The following is a 22,934-nucleotide window of genomic DNA, read 5'->3' as shown; positions in this document are numbered from 1 at the left end:
TATTTTCTGCCAGGCACTTCAACGCAATGCTGCAAAATATCATCAGAGGATGTGGGCTGATTGTGCCTACAATTTTCTGATCAACGATTTGCTCCAGCTGGTCATTCTTCAGCATTATTCCCGTTACCCACCGTGCCAAGTTCACCTTGTCCTTGGGAAGTTTTTGGTCAATCGCTGGTCTGCCACATAGGACCTCGAGCAAGACAACACCGAAAGAGTAGACATCAGACTTCTGGGTCAGCTGCAGCGTATCATAGTATTCAGGGTCAAGATACCCAGGGGTGCCCTTCACTTGAGTGATGACATGAGTTTCGTTCAACTCAGGACCATCCTTGGATAGCCCAAAGTCAGCAATCTTGGCACAGAGGTTCTCACCAAGCAAGATGTTTTCAGACTTGACGTCACGGTGGATAATGCCCTTCTCAGAACTAGTATGAAGATAGTGCAGTCCCCTCGCTGCTCCCACACAAGCCTCCAGCCGCTCCGGCCAATTGAGGGAGGGTTTATCAGAGCCATAGAGATGGCTCTTTAGAGTCCCATTTTCCATGTATTCGTAAACCAAGATCATTTCATTCTCTTCATCACAGTACCCAATCAGATCAACCAAATTGGGGTCTTTCAGCCTTGCTAACATGTCAATCTCCGCTCGGAACTCCTTCTGACCTTGCCAAGATGCCATCTTCTTCCGTTTCACGGCAACCTTGGTACCACACTTTAACACTCCCATGTAAACGTCTCCAAAACCTCCAACTCCAATGACCCGTTCCTCGTCAAAATTGTTTGTTGCTTGTTGGAGCACATGGAAAGGAAATGAACAAGGCCAATTATTTTCCGGAGCCTTTCCCTTTCGCCTAGCAGCTCCCTTGATTTTCTCAAACAAGTGAACCATGATGGTATATAACCTGAGTTCAAGTACGTGATGTTAACCTGAGTTAAAGTAATGATGACGATGCTGAGGTGGAATTAGTAAAAGAAAGAGAAGACGGCCTACGTACTAGGCTAATAAGTAGGCCCGCAAGGATCATATTGAATAAAAGTGACATATAATGGACCCAACTAGATCAACTATGCAGGGGTTCGTGATTTAGTGATGGAAGAAAGTTCAAATGGTAATTTGGACTGGAGATTTTGGGCTGTTAAACATGGAAGTCATTGATTGTTGTATTCATGGCCAGATCAATCGTGATAGTGCATCCAGCCATTATTGTAGCCTATCTGACAATATAGAATAGCTATCAGTATTGTGATCTCATTGTGATGACACATGTGCTGTAATCTTTCATGTATACCTCATGCATTGTAATACATAAAGTGGATCAACCCAAAGGGTTGATATAGTTGCATAGAAAGTACTTAATGATAAAAAAGAACAATACACAAGAATCCCTGACTTATTGCATGACTAGTCGAACTACAATGGTTTTTAATTGCTCAATTACCTATTGTTTGTAATTTTGGGGCAAAGTTAGATAAGGAATTAGATCAATTCCTAGTATTTGACAACTAGAGAAGCTTGGATGTCAATTGTATGCTCAGCTAACATGATGTGGGTGAAGTAGCAAACTCAAAGGTTGTTTGGAGAGATTTCTGCTGTAGTCTCCTAACCTAGAGAGGCATGCCGTGAAAAAGGTTTGTATCCCTTGCTTTCATCTTTGATCTTTCTGTCTGTTTTCTTGTTCTGAATGCTAGATTGCTAGTTACAAACAATGTAAGGGGGTTTTTGAGCACTTTGCAGCAACCAGTGTTTATGGTCATCTGATCAAGCTACAATGTGTTTTGGGTCACATGTATTGTTGTATGGTGACTCAAATCCTACTTTGACTAGGACTTAAGAGAGATGTGTACTATTTAGGAATTGAGTGTAGAGTCCTATGTACCAGGAGTAAAATTCTTGCTTGCATGTAATGGGGTCTTGGAGGGAACTTTGTAAGGGCTACTTTGGCAGCAGGGGATCCCGGAGGGTTCCCCGCGAATTTCCCGGGTCGAGAAACCACGCGGTGGCTTTCCCTGCGCCAATCTATTGCGCTCTTTGGAAGCCCATCCACTCGGGGCCAGAAGCCCGTTTCCCTTCGTTTTCCACGCGGAAGAAATCCACGAGTCATGAGGCCGGGAGCGTTTCCCCTTCCCTGACCTCGTCGCTCTCGCGACCCACGAGGCGGCGGCCGCCGCCACCACTGTCGCCATCACCTTCGGCAGCTCATGGCCGGCGCATCGCTCCTGGCGCGCATCTCCCGGTGGCCAGCAACTGGCGTGCATCTCCCGGTGCCCGGCGATGCATCTCTCGCGAATCGCGACCGTGTCGCTGCCGCCACAAGATCCACATCTCGGAGCAGCACCTCCACCTCAGCGGCTCAGCCTCGTCCTCCTAGCACGGCAAAATCTCGTAGATCCTGGGGCCGCCGAGCTGCCGCATCCTCCTCCATACTCCTGCGTCCTGGGAGAAGCATCGTGCCACCGAGCCTATCTCCATACCTCATTCAATCGAAGCGTGGTGAGCATGCACCCTATCATTCTTGTTTGGTGGCTGTGAAAAGGATTGGGATATCTGGTACCTCGTGACTTTGTATTCTTGCTTTATTTTCTTGTGATATTGTGCGGTGATTTTTGCGAAATATGTGATTCATGTCTACCCGACTAGAAAGATTTCCCTGGTGAATTTTATTCATGCTCATAAGTATGCAGGTTGGGTATTGCAAAATTTGTGATTCTTGTGTCTAGCCGATTGAGCGAACAATTAGTTTATGTTCTATCGTAAATTAGTTTATGTTCTATCGTAAATTTATTCATTGCTTACAAGTTGACTCTTGCATCGAGCTTGTCTTCTGAGATAGTTGGATATGTTTGCAATTGTGCTATTTTAGATCGATGTGTAAACTTGCTAGACAAAGGGTACAAATACGTACATAGGATGATCGATGTGTAGTTTTGCCTTATGTATTTACAAAGTCTCTCTATTAACTCTTGTAACCTTTCAACCTCTGAACCCTTCTCTGGATCCGTTGCCTAGGTGACTCACCAATTTCAACTTTTGGAATAATTATAGGGTCTAAAATTATTAGATCGCTCCTGGTAAAGCGAGAAGGGGCCAAGAAGAATTTCCTGCTACTGTTTCAATTTTCAATTCCAGAAAACAACATGATCTATCAATTGGTAAGCTAGTCCATTCTTCTTAGCCCCTTCTTGCTTTATGAATCTTACTGTTTCATTTTAGATTGTTTTTTAATTTAATTGAATTTGGCCCCTTCAATTTCCTCATAGCAACCTCATCCATTTGTACAGAGGGAGTGTTCACAGCCTTTCATTATGGCCCACAAAACCTTTACCTTAATGTTAACGAATTTTTACATATCCTTTCAGCTTAGCTGACAAAGGAAACTAGATTGCGCAGGAGTCAGTTAGTCAGACACTATTAGTATAGCATTATTTAATTAAACTCTATGGATTGATCATTTTTTCTAGATTGTGACAGAGTTTAGGCATCAAACTGTTAACCGATCAATTTTTCCCTTTTGGGCAATACTTGCCCTATGGATTGGCTGTCAGTTACTAGTCATCAATGTGTTTGGCTTGATATTTCTAGAGACTGGGTTGTTCAAAAATTCTTTTTTAATTGTTTTCTATATATGGTAGACCATCATGATTGGTTTATTGCCTTGTAGTGTACATCATATGTATATAGCACAACTGTTGACAATCACCAATAGAAGGATCAAGGATGCTGACTAAACTTAAATTCAGTTGTAAGTTTTGCTTTTTAATAGCATCTGCAGTCTTTAGTTTCTTCTAGCAATCCTCACTTTTGAATCAGGTAGCAGAATAGAAGAGATGCATGTGTTAGGCCTGTTCGCTTAAACTTATCAGCCGGCTTATCAGTTAGAATCTACAGTATTTTCCTTGTGCTTACTTGCAGTGGTATCAGTGGAGGCATTGCTGGTGGAGGCAATGTTTGAATTGAGAAGAAAAACGCAGCTGCAGTCATTGTATGCAGGTATATTATTTGAACAACAGCTTGCACTTGCCAACAGCTATGACTGTCGATTGATCTTCTTGTTTTCCAGTTCACCTTGCTGGGTACAGATCCATACCACAAGTTGTGCTACAAGGAGCTGCATCATCCAAAATGTGACGTCTGCCTTTAGTTTGTAAGGCTTCCTCTGGAACCTGAATGATCTGCACTGCAGACTGATAAACTGCATGTGCATTAGTATTTCTACAGTTTGTCAGTGCAAGAAACTCATTCTTTTTGTGTTTCTGTAGATCCCAACGAACAGGAGTGGCTTGATAGAGTACCGAGCCCATCCATTCTGGGGCCATTCTATCAGAGACTACTATGAGGGGATGAACATGAAACTGGACCAGCAGATACCCATGCTCTTGGTTGAACGGCAAGCGCTTAACGAAGCCATGGAAGGAGAGAGTAGAGTGAGTATTTCTTCTGGCTTTTTTCCTGCAAAATGTGCGGCCTTCGGAAACACTAACGTTCATCACATCTGCATTATCCAGGGCCCACACCACATGCCTGAAACAAGGGGCCTATCATTCTTGTTTGGTGGCTGTGAAAAGGATTGGGATATCTAGTACCTCATGGCTTTGTATTCTTGCTTGATTTACTTGTGATATTGTTCGGTGATTTTTGTGAAATCTGTGATTCATGTCTACCCGATTAGAAAGATTACCTTGGTGAATTTTATTCATGCTCATAAGTATGCAGGTTGGGTTTTGCAAAAAAATTTATTCTTGTGTCTAGCCGATTCAGCGAGCAATTAGTTTATGTTCTATCGTAAATTAGTTTATGTTCTATCGAAATTTATTCATTGCTTACAAGTTGACCCTTGCATCGAGCTTGTCTTCTGAGATAGTTGGATATGTTTGCAATTGTGCTGTTTTGTGATTAAGCATGTAGCATTTTCTGGTTCATATATATGTGAAAAGGCTGGCTTTATCTTATTGGCTTTTCTTTTCCTTGGTTTTCGTAGGAAGGGGCTAAGAAGAATTTCCTGCTACTGCTTCAGTTTCCATTCCTCTTAGCCCCTTCTTGCTCTATGAATCTTACTGTTTTGTTTTAGATTGTTTTTGAATTTAAGCGAATTTAGCCCATTCAATTTCTCCATAGTAATCTCATCCATTTGTCATTGGTGTTTCCATCACCACCCAGAAAACCTTTACCTTAATGTTAATGGATTTTTAACGAGTCCATTATGTGCATATCCTTTCAGATTGCGCATTAGTTAGTCACCATTAGTATAGCATTATTTAATTAAACTCTATGGATTGATCATTTTTTCTAGACTCTGACAGTTTAGTCATCAAACTGTTAACTGATCAAATTTTCCCTTTTGGGCAATACTTGCTATATCGATTGGCTGTCAGTTACTAGTCATCAATGTGTTTGGCTTGATATTTCTAGAGACTGGGTTGTTCAAAAAATATTTTTTAATCATTTTCTATATATGGTAGACCATCATGATTGGTTTATTGCCTTGTAGTGTACATCATACGTATATAGCACAACTGTTGATGATAACCAATAGAAGGATCAAGGATGCTGACTAAACTTAAATTCAGTTGTAAGTTTTGCTTTTTAATAGCAGTCTTCAATCTTTAGTTTCTTCTAGTAATCATCACTTTTGAATCAGTAGCAGAATAGAAGAGATGCATGTGAAAAGAGAGTACATTGATAATAAAGGGACCACAGTTTTGCTTGGGTAAGATTCTGACAAGATAACAGTGGTGTGAAGAGTCATGTATTCCTGATTTTTGTTAGCATCTTTATGTTTTTTTTTTTTTTTTGCTTTCCAAAGCCTGTTTAATTTGCACTTTATCATGAGTCCATGACCTGCAAGACATATGTTTCTATTTTTTTTCTTGTGAGGATGCTTTCATCGATCTGGGGAATATCTCATTGGTACATGATGTTAGTATGGTTTCTTGTTTTGTTTACACATGCTTTGTCCAGCGTGTCTGACGTGATAGATTATGCATGACAAATTAATGATTATTTCACTAACAATTTTTTTTGGTTCGCAACAGCCAACAGGGAGCACCAGAAGGTCGGCAACATCTTGGTATTTGAAACTGGAGGTCAACCTAAAAGCTGAAGACACGTGCAATTGTTGAAAATAACTTGCAAATTTATTCATAAGTTATTAAAGTTTGTGCTGCCTTCTTGAGTTAGCATTAGAACTAAGTTGTATTTATTCGGCTGAGATGTTACTCATCAGTTCATCTAGAGCTACTCTCTCTCTCCATGAATAAATCAATTCCTAGAGTTGTCTTTAAGTAATTTTTTTTAAATTTGATCAAATTTATATAAAAGAGTGTTAAGAATTATGACACTAAATTAGTATTATTAGTTACACTATGAAATATATTTTTATAATGTGCTCGTTTGGTTTTATAATTTTTTCTATAAATTCAGTCAAATATTAAAAATTTTAACTTAAGACAATTCTAGGAATTGATGTATTCAGGATGGGGAAGTATTTTTAATAGTTATATGGACGTTTGTATCTCATAGAAAGGAAAGATAATTTAAAATATCAGCATATTTTGTATGTTTCTTTCTTTTTGTTTTTAGAATATTTTTGTGAACTTACTAAGTTTTTATTTGGAGTTCAGAACATTGTGCAATTTATAGATTACAACAAGCAAACTCAATCAATATAGTTCTACTATGTTAGCCTGACACATAAGCACAAAGCGGCTTGAGATTGACACAGACATGCGGACGTAAGTACGTAACACACCCTGGCCTCTTTTGATCTTGCTTCCAAACGGCGTCAGAGAAGGGGGAACGGCCCCAGGGAAATAGCAAGCCGCATAAATCCCCGTGGGGGGCTAACTACCCAGGGCAAATCTGTCACATGTTGCCAAAGTAGCCCTAAAGGGGGGGGGGGGGTGCGGTATGTAAAAATCAGAGGGTCCTAGATGGCCAAGTAGTTAAAGAAGGCTTACTTTGAATAGTTTGTCTAAGTCTTAGTTTTGAGATCTGGTTTGGTTTATATAGTATAGTGTGTTTAGGTTCATTTGCTTCACTGCTTACTTTGCCTTTCAAATGTGAGTATTTGCATGTCTGGCCAAGTAGAAAAAGAAGGCTTACTTTGAATAGTTTGTCTAAGTCTTAGTTTTGAGATCTGGTTTGTTTATATAGTGTAGTGTGTTTAGGTTCATTTGCTTCTCTACTTACTTTGCCTTTCAAATGTGAGTAGTATTTGCATGTCTGGCCAAGTAGAAAAAGAAGGCTTACTTTGAATAGTTTGTCTAAGTCTTAGTTTTGAGATCTGGTTTGGTTTATATAGTGTAGTGTGTTTAGGTTCATTTGCTTCACAATGTAAAACATGTATAATATATGGCAAACAATGTAAAAAAGTGGTTGATAATAACAAGCCAATGGACAATCAGTAGTGTTACAAGTGTAAATAATTATTTAGACATGCAAATACTCACATTTGAAAGGCACATGTACCAATTAATTTGTGATTCAACACTGAAATTATGTACTTAGCCACGAGCTGCTTCTGATTTTTACTATGCATATGCAACTACATCATACCATTTGTTATGATATTTTTGGATTGATCTTGCTCTTTTAATGATATTTTTTAACCTATTCAGGGATGACTTTTGAATTGCTCTTCCTCTTGGGATGTTTATTTTTTTAAAAAAAAATAGAGATGAATTTTCTGATTTCTCGAATGTCAAGTTTTTTTCTGATTTTTTTTGGAATTTTAGAGATGGATTTTGGATTGGTCTTGCCCTTACTTTTAAAAAATGTGTAGGCTATAGGAGTAGCCAAACCAAGCCAATCTAAGGGTCGGTGTCAAAGGAAATGAACATATCCTGGGGTTAATCCCAAAGATGGAAGGGGAACAGGTGGGGGAAGTGGATGAACCCAATTCGGTTTTGGTTCTCCCTTGGTTTTTTATGCACATTTGGCAGACGAAATCTTTGGGCTTTTTTTTTTGGATAGATCTATATATTCTTATTAGGTTCTCCCTCTCCAAATAAATAAAGCCCTCTCCAAATAAATAGATATGGATTGGAGAGTGAGAAACCAGCATGGAGAAAATAGGTTTATCTAAACAATGAAGCCCTTATTATTACACACATACACTTAACGACGAAGCCTTACTATATATTGACGGGAAAAAAAATAAAAGATGTCCCCAATGCAAGGTAGCTTAAATCAACCGACCCAAGCAGAAAGCTAGGCTTACTCACCAGAGAAGTGAGGAGAAGATGCGGATCCGATTCCGAGCGGCCAGTCAGTCCAGGAAACAGGCAAACAGCCAGCGGAGGTCCAGTCCAGGTATAGCTCGCGCGAATTGCTTTGACGGCACCGCTGCCGGCGAGGTCGCCGGCGACGCTGAGGCAGCAGAGAAGAAGTGGAGGCGGCAGGAGGAGATAGCAGGAAAGACAAAATGAAAGCGAGTGGGCGGGCTCTGAACCGGATGTGCGTGAATGAAGGAAAGAGGTCCTGCGACTACAGGAGCTCTGGAAGAAAAGGCCGGGGTCCTGCTATGCTATGGATCAGAGCAGAGGTAGGCCGGGGGCCTCACTCAGTCGTGGGAGGCTGTGGCGGCCACGTGCGGCATGCATCCAGCCGACCGAATTTTTTATTATTTGATCCTTTTTCGAAAGTTTCTTTCAAATAGACCCCTGAAGAAAAGAATTCTAGAAATGGACCCTTGGCTCGGCGCCAGAATGACTGGCGCCGAGGTCCTGGGCACGGGAAAATGGCCTGCCAAGGGCTCGGCGCCAGAGTGACTGGCGCCGAGACACCTGCATTTAACCCAGCCTGCACTTCTTCTCCGAGCGTTCTTCCTCTTATTTCTCCTCCGTCTCGGGTTTTTTTCTCGCCACTTCACCCTACCTCACAATCACCGGTAACTTAGAATTTTGGCTAAGTCCCTAAATTTACCATGAGATGGACATGCTGAAATTTGTTAAGCCTGAATTTTTACCATGAAATTTGTTAAGCCTGAAATCAGTGTAAAACTCTAGAGTTAGCCACATTTCTCAATATCCAAATCATAGTAAAATTTTAAGTTTGTCAATGTCCAAGTCATGGTAAAATTCTAGTCTCCAAGTCATAGCAAAAATTCAGACTTAGCCATTTTTGCATATGTCTGTCCCACAAATTTCAGCATGTCCATCTCATGGTAAATTTAAAGACTTAGTCAAAATTTAATATATCCATCTCACGGTAAATTTAGAGACTTAGCCAAAATTCAGCTCGGGGAAGAAGTGCAGGCTGGGTTAAATGCAGGTGTCTCGGCGCCAGTCACTCTGGCGCCGAGCCCCTGGCAGGCCATTTTCCCATGCCCAGGATCTCGGCGCCAATGACCGTGGCGCCGAGCTCGGCGCCAGTCACTCTGGCGCCGAGCCAAGGATCCATTTCTGAAATTCTTTCCGCCAGGAGTCTATTTGAGAGAAACTTTTAAAAAAAGAGCTAAATAGTAAAAAATTCGGTGCAGCCGACTGCTTTTTGCGGGCTTTGCGGCGGCGGTCTCGCATCATGCCGTACGGAGTCACGGAGCTGCGGGCCCCCAGTGCCGACGCTCTGGGGAGGGGAGTGTGGGGATAATGCTGCGAGCTGCTGGTACAGCACTCCAGAGTTCAAACCAGCAAAGTAGCCGTCTCTCGATCGTACGATTCGCGTTCGATGTAGTAGCCGCGTTGCTTATTGCTTGGTTAAATACGTAGTAAGTAGTACTAGTACGTAATTACTAGATCTGCGCGCAGCTGCATGTGCTGGAAGACCGAGTTGACCATCTGATCGAACAATTCTCATCGATATCATGTGCACTATTCAGCAAGCTTGCATTGGTGTTAGACTCTTGAGTATCATCATGTCGAATGCGCGTAGCCAAAGTGAGCCCGCGCGCCCGAAAATATGCACCTCCATCCATTCAAGCGCAATTGGAGCGAGGATCGGAGAGGACATATATGTGTTCTTCATTGCTTTATTATATATATAGTAGTATAATATAAATATATTGTTCTCCCTCCTTGTACTGTGATGAAGAACGAAGGAGAAATTATATATAGAGAGCGAGGGGGTCAGGCTAATCTATGGCCAGCCATAGAGAAAAACTTATTCTACAACCACTTTGATTTACAATAATTTCTGTACTGTACTAATTTACGATAAAGTGAGTATACATTTACGATACATACGTTACTATAATTCATGATGATATTTATCATAATATTATAGTAAATCACTTAGGAGAAAGTTTCACTAATCTTGTAAATTAGTACAATAATTGTCATAACTCAAGATGACCACAGAATAAGTTATTCCATGTATGGCCAACTGTAGAACAATACGTGTGTGCGTATATATAACTACATGTCCCGATGGAGAGCTAATAACTATATTAATAATAAGGCGCCTTTGCCCCCATAAAATGACGGAAGAGGGCAGGAGGAATATCGATCTCCGCAAAGTTGGCTACCTACTTCTGCTACTAGTCATCAGAATATTATAAAAAGAAGCTCTAGCTACGATCTGTTTCATTCCGATCCTCCTCCTACCACCAAAGTACCAAACATATAGGTCATGGTGTATTTCATTTCTCATCAGTTCTTTCATCCTTTGCACATGTCAAATTAAATATATAGGTACTACGAACATCTTCTGATTTATTTTATGGTCTTTATGTATTGATCATGTTGTTGACTCCTATCTATATATATGGAGAAGCAATTAGGTAGGCGGCTACGTACTAGTACTACTATATATATATTTAGCCTAGCATCAAGATTTTATTATATGGCAAACGACGGCAGATGGGAGATGGGGATGCCTGAATTTAATTCAGGAGAGAATTCTCCATTTGACATCAAAGGATAGAGCCCTTTGTGATCCTGAAAGATAATCCATGTGTAAAAAAAAGAGAGGTCTAGGGGCATTTTAGTCTAGGAAAACTTGAAGTTACGTGGGCCAGTCTTAGTGGAGGTTTCATGTCCTAGTTTTCAATACATCCATATTTTGAAAACAGTGCAGAAGAGTTTTATCCTCGTGAAACTCTCTCTACTCCGATGAAACTGTTATTATCTCTCTCTTCATCAATATGGTGCCACATCAGCATATTTAATGCCCATGAAACTCTGATGAAACCCATTGAGACTTGCCTAACAAAATGACTTGATGGACCCAACAACCTATATGGGGCATAAAGTTACACTGGGTGTAAAAAAGGCACGGATTATCTTTCAGGGTCTCAAAGGGCACTACTCTATCTTTTGATGTTAAATAGGAAATTCTCTCTTAATTCAGTGCTGCTCATCTAAGGCTGTCATATGTACTGCGAGTGTATATATATTGGTTGCTTAATTTTGTTAGACTCAGTTACTCATTATTTTATGTGATATCCATCATACATGTGTGATCTTTGAATTCGGTTATTGCTTTCTAATGATAGGCCTGAGGAAGAAGGCAAAAATATAAAAAATGCGGCCCGGGAAAGCTTGTATAGTGTTTTATATTATTTTGTTTTCTACTTGTACTACGAGTGGTGAGGTGACAACAATGATGAAGCTCTCCTAAAAAAAGAAGGCCCAACGCATGTTTGGCTTCATTGAGGTTTCAAGGAGAGAGAGAGGGGGGGGGGGGGGGGGGGGGTGTACACTATCTGAGCTCACTACACAAAAAAAATTAATGTGCCTTTTTGTTTCATCTATCCAGGACTGTGTGAGGGGCACATCACCTTCCCAACACGCAGGGTTCCGCATTGGGAAAAAAAAGTACGGTTCGATCCCCAAGGTGCTTTATCTTCTGCTCCTCCGTCCTAAATTATAAGTTACTTTAACTTTCTTGGAGAGTCAAAACATTTCACGTTTGACCAAAATTATAGAGAAAATTATAAAAATTTATGACATCAAATTTGTACAGTACGAAAATATAATTAATGATCTAAGGATACTTATTTGTATCATATATGCTATTATTTTATTATATAAATTTAGTTAAAATTGAGATGTTTGGACTCTCCAAAAAATTAAAATAACTTATAATTTGGAACGAAGGGAGAAATAGAGTTAGTAACTACTCATACTATTGAGGATGTGCTACGATTGGATTCATGACATGGGTGTGGCCGTGCGTGAGTTGGTAACTACTCATACTGTTGAGGATGTGCTAGGATTGGATTCACGACATGGGTGTGGCCATGCGTGAGGTCGCGTGTTGCCTTGAGCTATTGGTCTAATAGGATACTCCCTCCATCCCTTTTTAACTATCGTGCTCACCTCCCGAGAAGTCAAACATACTTAACTTTGACCAAATATATAAAAAATATAAGTATTTATAGTACATAATTAGTATCATTAGACAGATCATTAAATCTATTTTTCATTAAACTTATTTGGATATATAAATATTGCAAATATTTTCTACAAACTTAGTCGAACTTAATAGAATTTGATCAGCATAAATACCACAGTGACACTTAAAAAGGAACATAGATAGTAGGTGTTTTCAGGTTTATATATACTTTTTGGCCATTTAGTGCAGAAGAGAACGTTTGAAAGGTACTACTGTACTACTCCTTTCATCTCTAAAGAATATAATTCTAAATTTAAGACCAGTCAAACTTTTTATTTTATAGACTAGCTACTAGAAAAATATATATTATATAAATTAATCTAATGATACTTATTTGATATAAAAATATTAGTTTTTATGTAAAATTGATCAAAAATTTAAAATTATCTGAGTCTCTTCAGGAATTGAGAATTGTTTTTCTTAGAACGGAGTAAGTATATGATAGTAGTACAAAAGATGTTGGCTCGACTCAAAAAGCACTTGGATACACGCACGACACGACGCAGCGCGCAGCCAGAGGCCATCTGCTTAGACCGGGCGGCGTTGGTGCTCAGCAAACGGGAGTACACGGCTACCAATACACTGACTGATGACAGAGGAATTTTTTTTCTTCCGTTTTACCACTTTTTTTCGGCCGTGAACAGGTACCGAAATTCTTAAAGAAAATTCTACGTTATTTCAGGCACTTTTATCCTTCGATTTGTAAGCCTACGTGATGTACTAACTAAATGTCAGTGAAAGAAAATTCCGTTCCTTTGCTGGGAAAAATGTCAGTTGCGCGCCTACACTGATAGTGACAGATTATGTGTATCATATATGCTTCCGGATGTAGTAGCCATTTAGATCTCTCTGTCAGTTTGTTAGTGTGTTTGTGGTTCGCTTTTGAATTGGTAACCCCGGCCGGCTTTGTATCAATATATATTAAGTTAATCTCCTCTCTAAAAGAAGATTCTGCACTGACCGTTTTGGGTGCCTTTTGCCGGATGCCTGGATTTCTTCACCTAACCATGCATGCATTTAGAATGGCTGGTCTACTGTCTCATGAAGTCATGATTAGTGTATGTAGGATTCACAAAAAAAAAACCAAAGTCATGATGATTATGTAGGAGTACTACAAAATACTCTTAATTACTACTCATATCCCTTTCCACATGCACGTGGATGTGGATGTGACGCTCCCGCAGTAGTCCCGCTACAACTCGTGGAGCGGTAGGCGGACAAAAGAGCAGCATGGGACAACTGACTGATGACAAGGCAAGGTCCGCTCGCATGGTTTGCAAAACGGCCACACATGTTCGTTGGTATAGTACTGATTTTTGGCTTTTGATTTTTCAAAATAGGTGGAAATAAAAAGATATATCATATTTGTTTCAAGAAAGATAGAGAGAAGATAAGCTTTATATTTATTTTAACCAAACAGTTTTCTACAGTCTTTCACAACATATAATTAACAATAACTTTTTTTATAGCTCATGGTTCACAACAGTTTTTTTTTTCACCGCTCACAACTCAACCAAACAGACTTTTAAGCTATATATGTACACCAATTTAATTACTAACGTATGACGACTGACGTACGTAGGGTCGGAGGATTGAAAATGAGTATCCATGACGTGTCCTTTTCGGCTCTTAGTCAAGGCCTCACGTCTGTGGTCAACGGATCGGATCTTCGATCAATCAAACAAAAAGAAGATACTTCCGTCACACTACCCCCAATCTTTATTCAATTTGTCTTTAAGCTCATTTTTTCTAACTTTAACTAAGGGGCGGCTGCGTGCGTTGGGGTCGAGGGCGAGGGCGGGCGCAGTGGGGGCGTCGTGGGCTTTTACTAGGCCTTACCACGCCACCAGCGCTGGCGCGTCACAGCCGCGCCAAGATGGGTGGCGCGGCAGACCCTGCCACGACGACGCCATGTCATCCTCTCGCCGCGCCACCATGCATGGCGCGGCACAGATGTTTCGCCGCGCCATGGCAATAGGCGCGGCAAAAAGTATTAGTTTTGAAAAAAAAACAGTGTTAGATTTAAAATTAATTTATAAAAAGTGTTAAAAAAATCTCGTTGGTAGCAATCATGACCTTCCGTGGCATGAGGTCGCTTGTAAGTGCTAAACCTTCCCTGCGAGCCAACGCTTCCACCGTCTCATGGTCTGAAACACCTCTCATCACAACTGCAGACGCTCCCAGAAAAGTGCCTGTCTCGTTCCTTGCTATCGCCGCCACCGTCGCAATACAAGAATTCTTAGATAGTGCGGCATCAACATTTATCTTCGTCACGCCCACGGGGGCTGGAATCCTGCGTGGGAGTTGAGCCTGCACACCAAATGAATCGAGAACGAGAGAAGAGGCCAGGGAATGCGTGTCTGGGCCTGGCTCCACGAATCAAATCAACCCGACCACGACTTGTGCAGCCTGGGCTGGTCTGGGCTGGAGCACATAGGCCCACTACACGAGCGGGCCAGGCCAACATCTGATGAATCCATCTCTCCAGTCTCTTCTTCTCCGTCCGTCTCTACCGAGGCGAGCAGAGAAAGGAGGAGAAGCCATCTGACAAATCTCAGGAGCGGAGAACCCAACCACCTCCACACCTCTCTCCCCCCAATCCGTCTTCGTCTTCCCCATCCGTCCTAGTCTTCGCACGCAGCTTCGCCAGGATCGATTCGCGAGGCCTCTCCCGTCCGGATCGAGGTTCATGGTGAGGAAACTTCCCCTCCCTCTCTAGATTCCCCACCCTAGGATTACTGTTTTACTTCTATAGTTCTTCTATTCCATTCCCCCCTCAAATCTTGATCTTCCCTCACCTGCTCAAACTCCTTGTCTGCTAGTTCCATTAGTTCGCGCGTGTATTAATCTGGCTTGATCTCTGTACCGTCTGATTAACCAATCACTTCCATTCCTTTCGTTGGCAGGTTTACATATGCGCGCGTGTTTACTGATGCATATCACGGGCACCTGATCCGGATGTCCTGACCTGTCCTGTCCAGCGGACAGATCTGCTTCCTTGGAGTCCAGTTCATGTATGAACTCGATCGCATATTCCCTCCTTTCCCTGGCACACTGATAGATACAAAAGGGTATTCTCGGATTTCAAAGAACCAGATATCCATGTCTGACCAGCAAAGGCACTACGGCAGCTACGAGCTCCTCGCCGCTCAGCCAGACGTGCAGTGCCTGGTCTGCACGCGGCCTTTCACTCTGGACGCCGAGGTCACCGACAGCTTCGAAGCTTTAGCCATATGCAGGGAGTGCAAGATGACCGTGCTTAGTGACAGCAACAGCAACAGGGACGAGACTCCCAGGACTAACCGGCAGAGAAGATGGCGAAGGCAGAGGTCCTCCAGGGTGACAGGGCACGAGCCTCCCACGGAGGAGGATGCTTTCCCGCAGCAGTTCTCCCAGCTGATCAATTTGGCTAGGCAGGGTCATGAGGTGGATGCTGATTCTCCGACGGTTCCGCCGCGCCAGCACGCGTCTTATAGCTCTACGCCGAGCCGGTCCCAGAGATGGCACACTTCAGATGACGAGAGTGATGCTCTGAGTTACGCTGATTCTGTGTTTGGTGAGATTGAGTCGAACATCAGTTTTGGTGACGAGGGTGGGGAATCGGATGCTTCTGTTGATCGCCACGCCATGGTTGGGAGGGAAATTGTCATTCAGCTTGACAACGAGAGCTACATGAACACGGATACAGATATTGATCCTATGAATGCTGGAATATACCAGTGGGATTCGGATGATCCTGAAGATGATGATGAGGATGAGCAGTCAGAAGAGTCTGATTTGGATGAAGCAGATGACACCATGCAGGAGCGCCGGCAGCAATGGCATGATATCGCCCCGAGTGGATTGAATGAGCAGGAAGCTGAAGGTGCTGCGTGGACTTGGAGAACAGCTGGAAGCCAAGGAGTGAACAGGACTGATCTGAGAGCCGACATGGAAGGGCGAGAAATCAGGAGAGTTTTTATTGGGAATCCTGGAGATTATGTTGATGCAAGACAGTTTGAAATGCTTCTCGAGCAGTTTGCTGAGGATAACAATTCCAGAAGAGGAGCTCCACCTGCAGCGGCATCTTTCATTGAAAATCTTTCATCTGTGGTCATCTCCAAAAGCTATGAGATAAACGGTGGTGTAACCTGTCCAGTCTGCAAAGATGATATGCCTGTCACCACTGTAGCAAAACAGCTACCATGCATGCATCTATATCATTCATCTTGCATCTTGCCATGGCTTAGCTCTAGGAATACATGCCCAGTTTGTCGTTACGAGCTTCCTACAGATGACCCGGAATATGAGAGGTCCAAGCATGCCACAGTCAATGAGGGAGGTATCCATTGGGTGGAGCGTAGCCATCCGCAGGAAGTTGTTGAAGAAACTTATGAGCCTGAGGTTGATGGAAGTTCTAATACAGGTGGTGATGCAATGGAAGAGACTAATACACGTGAACATGCTGTTCCTACTGCACAGCAGCCAAATGGAGCACATGGGCGTCATAGATGGCTATTTATTGCAGCAGCTCCAGTTGTAAGTCTTGTCAGTTTAGCTCTAGTTTTGTGCTTCACCAACCCAGTTGGCAATGTTAGAAGGCAATTGTGCCGTAGATCCCAGACTACCACTACGACACATGTAGACACAAGAAGAAGTTGGTGGTCTATGTTCTAAATATTCAGTGCATACCTGCTGATACCAAATGTCTGTGTGATGGCGTGTGCTTGTTGCCAGTGTTTGTCACTTGTGTATGAAAAGGTTCAAGATTAATTTGAAGTTCAAACTTTGTGTCTGCTGACGTGATCCACCAAGGAGTTCTTGTACCCAAGTTCAGTCAGTTCAGCAAAACAAATACTGATGATTGCTGCTGTTGATTAATAGTTTGTATGTTTGGTTGCTTAGATTGTAACTTCAAGCATGTAACTAACACTCTGCCTGAAAGTTTACCCATGCATTCATCAGTAAGTACCTAAAATATCTGTTGTCTTGTAGTCTCATTGTGCATGATGCTTGTTGTAGTTTGACTGGTAATTTGCAAGTCCTATGAAGCTTCTGCTTTAAATTAAATATGCTTAACTCTCCACTCCAAAGTTTAATCCATGCCTTAAACAATCTATTGCTGACCTTGTTGTTTTTTTTCTTCTGATATTTGCCTTATGTTAAAAAAATATGTGTTCCAACCATGAGGTAATTCCTCATTTATTATTTGAAGCTCACTCGTGTTTTATTTGTGACTTTTTTCCTCATTTTCTTTCTTTCTTTCTGATATAAAACTCTTGCCTAGATTAATCTAGTCTCCTGGGTGTGTTTGGCAAATACGTTGGAAGAAGCATGGGAATAAGTGGTGGGAGTTGATAGAGGGAATTAAGGTGGGAATTGACTTTTAGTCCTAATCCCTTGTTTGGTTCGTGGAGGGAAATAAGAAAGGGAATTGAAGAGGCAAATCATGATGAACGGTAAGGATCTACTTTTATTTTAATAAGAGCACAATTCCCTCCCAATTACCACCCCTCCCCTAGGGAATTGATTAGTGGGAGTTGCCCCCCTAAACACCCCTTCCCCTTTCCACCAAAACTCCCATTTCCACAAAACAAAGAAAATATTTCTAAACTCCTACCTCTAAACTCTCATTCCCTTCTTTCAATTACCCCCAACCAAACGAGCCACCTGTGTCATGCTAGTTACATAGTGCAGAGTTATATGTAGTAATAATATATGGTGGCTGTATGTTCTCACAAAGTAACACAGGAAGGGAAAATTTTGCAAGCAGAAAGCCTTAAATCAAGTTGCTAAAAGTCTAGTGATGAATACTTGCCATGTTTTCAAGGTGGCATGTCTCTGAAACTACGTGCTGGAAGTGATCTAAACAATGAGAGAATGTCAGTAGATCAGGAAAAGGACAATCATTCACCATTATTAAAACAAGTATATGGGTAAGTGGGAGTCAGTAGGTCAGGAAAAGGACAAACCACCACTCATTTCTTCAACAAGTATAGGAACAGATGGGAGCTTTTTTAAAACTGGAATATATAGGAGTTCATTACTAAGTATTTTAAGCTAGAAGACTATACAAGTACTGATTGCCTTGTATGTTTGACATAAGACTCATTTGTTCCTCTCATACTTCCCCCTCTAATGGAGAAACTACTTGAGATAGTTCTAGTTGTTTCGACCATACTTCTTGGCTTAGCTCTAGTTTACTTATATGAAGTCCTATGGCTGAGGCTGGAGAAGATAAGGAAAAAGTTGAGGCGGCAAGGCATAAATGGTCCTAAACCTACTTTGCTCTATGGCAACACCCAGGAGATGAAGAGAATCCGACAAGAACTCAAGTGTGTGCAGAGGCAAGACAAAGACATGAATGGCTACATATCCACCATCTTCCCTCATTTCCTTCTCTGGAGGAAGACATATGGTATGTATAGAATCCCTTGCTTTTGCTTATCTGTTTATATAAGGGTCGCTGCAATGAGACTGATAAGCATGATCGTGATTGTTTACTTCATTCTGGAATCACAACAGCTTTCCATAATCGGAAGCTAGAAACATAGTGTTCATAAAAGGCTAGACAGTAAGGTTAATTAACTATGCTTGAAGATAACTCTGCATCGGTCTCCCAAATATGAGAATGGCCAGAACCTTACATCATATACTTAGCATTTAAGTAAGTCTTAGATTCCTTTTGCGATGTTAATCATCTTGTGTGAGCATGCTTTTCATGTCCAGAAATCCCCAATAACAAAGATGACAGATGTTGATGGAAGATCATTCAGTCTTTGCCACTATGAGTATTAGGCTATTATCTTGTTTCAGGATCACAAACAAGAATGTAGTTTAAGTATTTATCCCCTTGCCTATCTCTATCTGTCACTGTGCAGCTAGTTCTATACTTGAAGCTATGGACCTCCATTAGTAAGTTCCCCTAGGAGAAAATTTAGAAGTTCACTAAATAACATGTTCTGAAGTCTGAACTGATAGTGATAGCCAGATTTTGTATCAAGTATGGTTTTTTCATATGATCAGATATTTACCTTAATTAAATCCTTACATTTAGTTTGTGTGCAGATAGTTGCCTCAGAAAAGACATCCATGAACACTTTGTTTTCAAGTGGACCCAAATATTAAGAATGTGTACTCTACTCTCTGGAGTTCAGTACTGTAAGTTTGTCCACGAGCAACTAAGTAGGTTCTGTAGAAACCGTGGTCAAACATTAAGAAATATTTACCTAAATGATTGTGTAGCTGTCCTGGGAATTTTGGACCTTGTTGTAGCTGAGAGATGCTTGTGACTTGGGTTGTCCTGTCTTCTGAACATTCTGTTGAACTTTCGCAATCAATGTATGCAGTTATAAGTGGTTGACTTTTGATTCATTTAAGTTTCCATTATGTATTGCTCTGTCATTATCTAAGTATTTCAGTTCAGTTTGTTATGTCATTACATGGTGTTTGAAAATTGGTACAGGGCCCGTGTTCCTTTACTCAACAGGAGTTTTGGAGATATTACATGTTGCTCAGCCAGAAATGGTAAAAGACATGGGCCACTGGACTCCATCAGAGCTAGGGAAGCCACAGCATATAATGAAATCACGAAAACCTCTCTTTGGATTAGGTATATTGATAGCGAATGGCGACCTTTGGGCCTATGAGAAGAAGATCCTGGCACCACAATTCTTTGTTGAAAAAATTAAGGTTCTTAAATTTTACTTAAAAAAGCCCATATAACTGTATCATCAGCCTAAGCCTAACTGTGTTGTTCCTACCCTAAGCCTAACTGTGTTGTTCCTACAATGATAGGGTATGATAGGGCTGATTGTGGATGCAACTGTTCCGCTGTTACAATCATGGGAGAATATGCTTAATAGCACGGGAGGTAGTCAGAAGATCTATGTTGATGGATACCTGAGGAACTTTTCAGCGGATGTGATTGCTAGAGCTTGTTTTGGGAGCAATTTCATAGAAGGAAAAGACATATTTTGCAAGCTCAGGCAGCTCCAGATGTTAATTTCTCAACAGGATACATTTGTCGGGCTGTCTGCACTGTGGTAAGGGACTTTTGATTTTTTTTTTTTTTTTTTTTTTGAGAAATTACGAATGCAATGGAAATGAACACCCTGACTGGTTATTAATCTTGTTCTATTGCAGGAAATACTTGCCTACCAAGAGAAACTGGGAGATACAAATGCTGGATCAAGAAGTCCGGTTACTAATCCTGGATCTCTCAAGGGAACACAGGAGCAAAAGCCGCAGCAATGCTGTCACACACATGTCCACATATGACAACCTTCTGCATGCCATCGTCGATGGTGCAAACCAGTGCCCAAGCTATTCCAGTGCCCCTGAAGATTTCATCGTCGACAACTGCAAGAACATCTACTTTGCTGGGCATGAAACTACAGCGGTCACTGCCACTTGGTGCCTGATGCTACTTGCTGCACACCCAGACTGGCAGGAACGTGCACGGGCTGAGTATCTAGAAGTGTGCTGTGGACAGACAGTGCTGGACATTGACGTCCTTCGTCAGCTGAAAATAGTAAGAGACTCCTCATTCCTGCAGGTCTAAATCTTTCTTTGGTGATGCACATTAAAAGTGGCATTAAAATCTTTTGAAGATTACAATGGTGATACAAGAGACTCTCCGGCTGTACCCTCCGGCGTCACTAATCATGCGTGAAGCCCTGACAGACATCAGGCTTGGTGGAGTTGACATCCCTCATGGCACCATTATCCAAGTAGCCATTTCAATGCTGCACCTTGACCTCGAAGCCTGGGGTCCAGATGCTAACGAATTTCGTCCGGACCGGTTCGCGAATGGAGCTGCTGCGGCGTGCAAGCCGGCCCACATGTACATGCCGTTCGGATACGGACCAAGACTCTGCACTGGGCAAAACCTGGCAATGGCAGAGCTGAAGGTTCTTCTTGCACGCCTGCTGAGCAAGTTCTCATTCTCATTGTCACCTGGGTACCAACACTCTCCGGTGTTTCGGTTGACCATTGAGCCTGAGTTTGGCATGCCCCTTGTGGTGACAAGGTTGCCATGATCTCTGTTTCTGAATAAGTTGCTTCCTCTACGTGAATTGAACTTGTACAATGTGGGCTCGTATATAATGTTCAAGGAGGCTGACCTCTTTGATGCACTTGGGCTCATCAACTAGTGCTTCAGTGGAAGCGACCACGAGTCAACAAACCTGCAACACCCAACCACCATCACCAAAGACCGAATTTGATGTCTGGTTGTGCCTGGTGCTACCACTTTATTTGAAGTTCCTGATATTTCATCTATATTAGTTTGTTCTTGTGACGAACTCAATCACATATTTTCCTACACTACAATTTTCTGGGCTCAGGAGAGCAGACTATATTTGATACTTTCTATTTCTCAACTGTGCGCCACTTATATGTTCAAAACTTGTGCTGTAAGCTTAGTTAACTCCCAGATTAAAATTTTGAAGTTTAGCCATCCTCCTTTGATTCGTCCCATGACAATGTGGTCCTAGAAGACTCAACTTGCCTTCAGCATGCCTTGTTTTAAGATAGGGTACCATCCAGTGGTGGCACCGGAGGTAATCATATTCATATTCTTTTAAAATAGAAACATATACTTATTTTGTTGCTGTTCTTCTGCTCTAAAATGTGATGGCCTGTCACTGAAATTCGACCAAAGAAAGACATTTGACTACCCTGTATTTTCAAGCTATAATTGACATTGTGATTTGAAAGCTTGGAAGAAGACATGTATCGTTAGGTTCTGTATGTATATATATATACAAGAACAGATGGGAAAAAGGCACATGGAAAAGGAGATAATTTTTTTAAAAAAATTGAATTTATTTTATTTTATACTAAAAGGCAAATGTCTAAACCCAGGTTTGCAGTATGGGACCTTCTTTGCAACGCGTGAATTTTATAGGAATCATACTTGAATTTTATAGGAATCGATTCATTTTATAACAGAAAAAACACAGAAACCAGGAAAATTTTGTACGGGCCTTAGCCCACGTGCAGACGAGCTAGGAAAACCGCCGGCGTCACTGCTCGCTAGCAGTTAAAGAGGGCAATAGAGACCCGATACCCGACGGGCCAAAAACTGAATAACTTCACGGCTCCGGAACGGAAACCAACCTAACTTGAAAGTACAAGGAGCTGACAAAACGAAAACACAACTGCAAAAACTGCTGGCAACCTAAAAACAACCAACTATAGTTGCACCTCTGTGAAACCACCACAGCTTGATCAAACAAACAGAAAAAAAAAAGTTGGCAACTACTCCTATGATAAACACCAGCATCTCCGGCAAACAGCCACGGCTTGTTTTTTCCTGTCCCTTTCTTTCCTTGCTCTAATTTTCCTTGGGGATTGATTAGCTAGGACAGGCGGCAACCTCACTCACTGGGACCAACTCTCATCTATGCCTTGTTCGTTTGGCTGATAAGTCATGGTTGAAAGTACTATTGGCTAATTTGTCGTGAGAAAAAAATATTGTTCGTTGGCTGAAAAAGTACGGCTTATAAGCCAAGCAAACGGGGCACTACTCCTTAATTAGTAGTAGTCTATCTAAAGTATAATAACCCTTCTCTCTGTTGTCTAGTCTTAATCATCATTTTTTTTCTCTCTGAAAACTGCC

At 41.6% G+C, this 22,934-nt stretch overlaps 3 protein-coding genes and 2 long non-coding RNA genes across 8 annotated transcripts in view; 4 read left to right on the top strand and 1 right to left on the bottom strand.

Moving 5' to 3' along the window:
• Positions 1-889, bottom strand: part of LOC136487913 (receptor-like protein kinase HERK 1) — a 1,778-nt gene extending 889 nt beyond the window's left edge. The window contains exon 1 of the mRNA XM_066484999.1: positions 11-889. Coding sequence (XP_066341096.1) covers positions 11-889 — 879 coding nt within the window. The remainder of the gene's footprint in view (positions 1-10) is intronic.
• A 1,321-nt stretch (positions 890-2,210) lies between these two features.
• Positions 2,211-6,665, top strand: LOC136487569 (uncharacterized). The gene is made up of 3 exons (XR_010767298.1): positions 2,211-2,491; positions 3,044-3,150; positions 6,031-6,665. It is a non-coding gene; the product is annotated as an uncharacterized lncRNA (long non-coding RNA).
• On the top strand, positions 3,886-4,637 carry LOC136486676 (uncharacterized). Its single transcript, XR_010766912.1, has 4 exons — positions 3,886-3,988; positions 4,059-4,142; positions 4,258-4,422; positions 4,504-4,637. It is a non-coding gene; the product is annotated as an uncharacterized lncRNA (long non-coding RNA).
• Positions 6,666-14,863: 8,198 nt separating the features above from the next.
• Positions 14,864-17,105, top strand: LOC136486149 (uncharacterized). The gene is made up of 2 exons (XM_066482951.1): positions 14,864-15,023; positions 15,238-17,105. The coding sequence occupies exon 2, from the start codon at positions 15,344-15,346 to the stop codon at positions 16,985-16,987; it is 1,644 nt and encodes a 547-aa protein (XP_066339048.1). The 5' UTR covers positions 14,864-15,023; positions 15,238-15,343; the 3' UTR covers positions 16,988-17,105.
• A 38-nt stretch (positions 17,106-17,143) lies between these two features.
• LOC136486150 (cytochrome P450 714C3-like) lies at positions 17,144-21,781 on the top strand. 4 transcript variants are annotated; one of them, XM_066482954.1, is made up of 6 exons: positions 17,144-17,274; positions 18,617-18,728; positions 19,776-20,002; positions 20,108-20,355; positions 20,456-20,843; positions 20,923-21,780. In XM_066482954.1, exons 1-6 carry the CDS (start codon positions 17,200-17,202, stop codon positions 21,349-21,351), a joined length of 1,479 nt encoding a protein of 492 aa, XP_066339051.1. In that variant the 5' UTR covers positions 17,144-17,199; the 3' UTR covers positions 21,352-21,780. The 4 variants fall into 4 exon arrangements, with proteins under 4 accessions (XP_066339051.1, XP_066339053.1, XP_066339052.1 ...); XM_066482956.1 differs by having other exon boundaries at positions 17,151-17,274; positions 18,538-18,728; XM_066482955.1 differs by having other exon boundaries at positions 17,157-17,274; positions 18,525-18,728.
• The last annotated feature ends 1,153 nt before the right edge of the window (positions 21,782-22,934 follow it).

Source organism: Miscanthus floridulus, chromosome 10 (genome assembly GCF_019320115.1).
Source record: "Miscanthus floridulus cultivar M001 chromosome 10, ASM1932011v1, whole genome shotgun sequence".
Lineage (NCBI taxonomy): Eukaryota > Viridiplantae > Streptophyta > Magnoliopsida > Poales > Poaceae > Miscanthus > Miscanthus floridulus.
The sequence above is the reverse complement of the archived record's forward strand: the minus strand, read 5'-3'. Positions and strand labels throughout refer to the sequence as shown.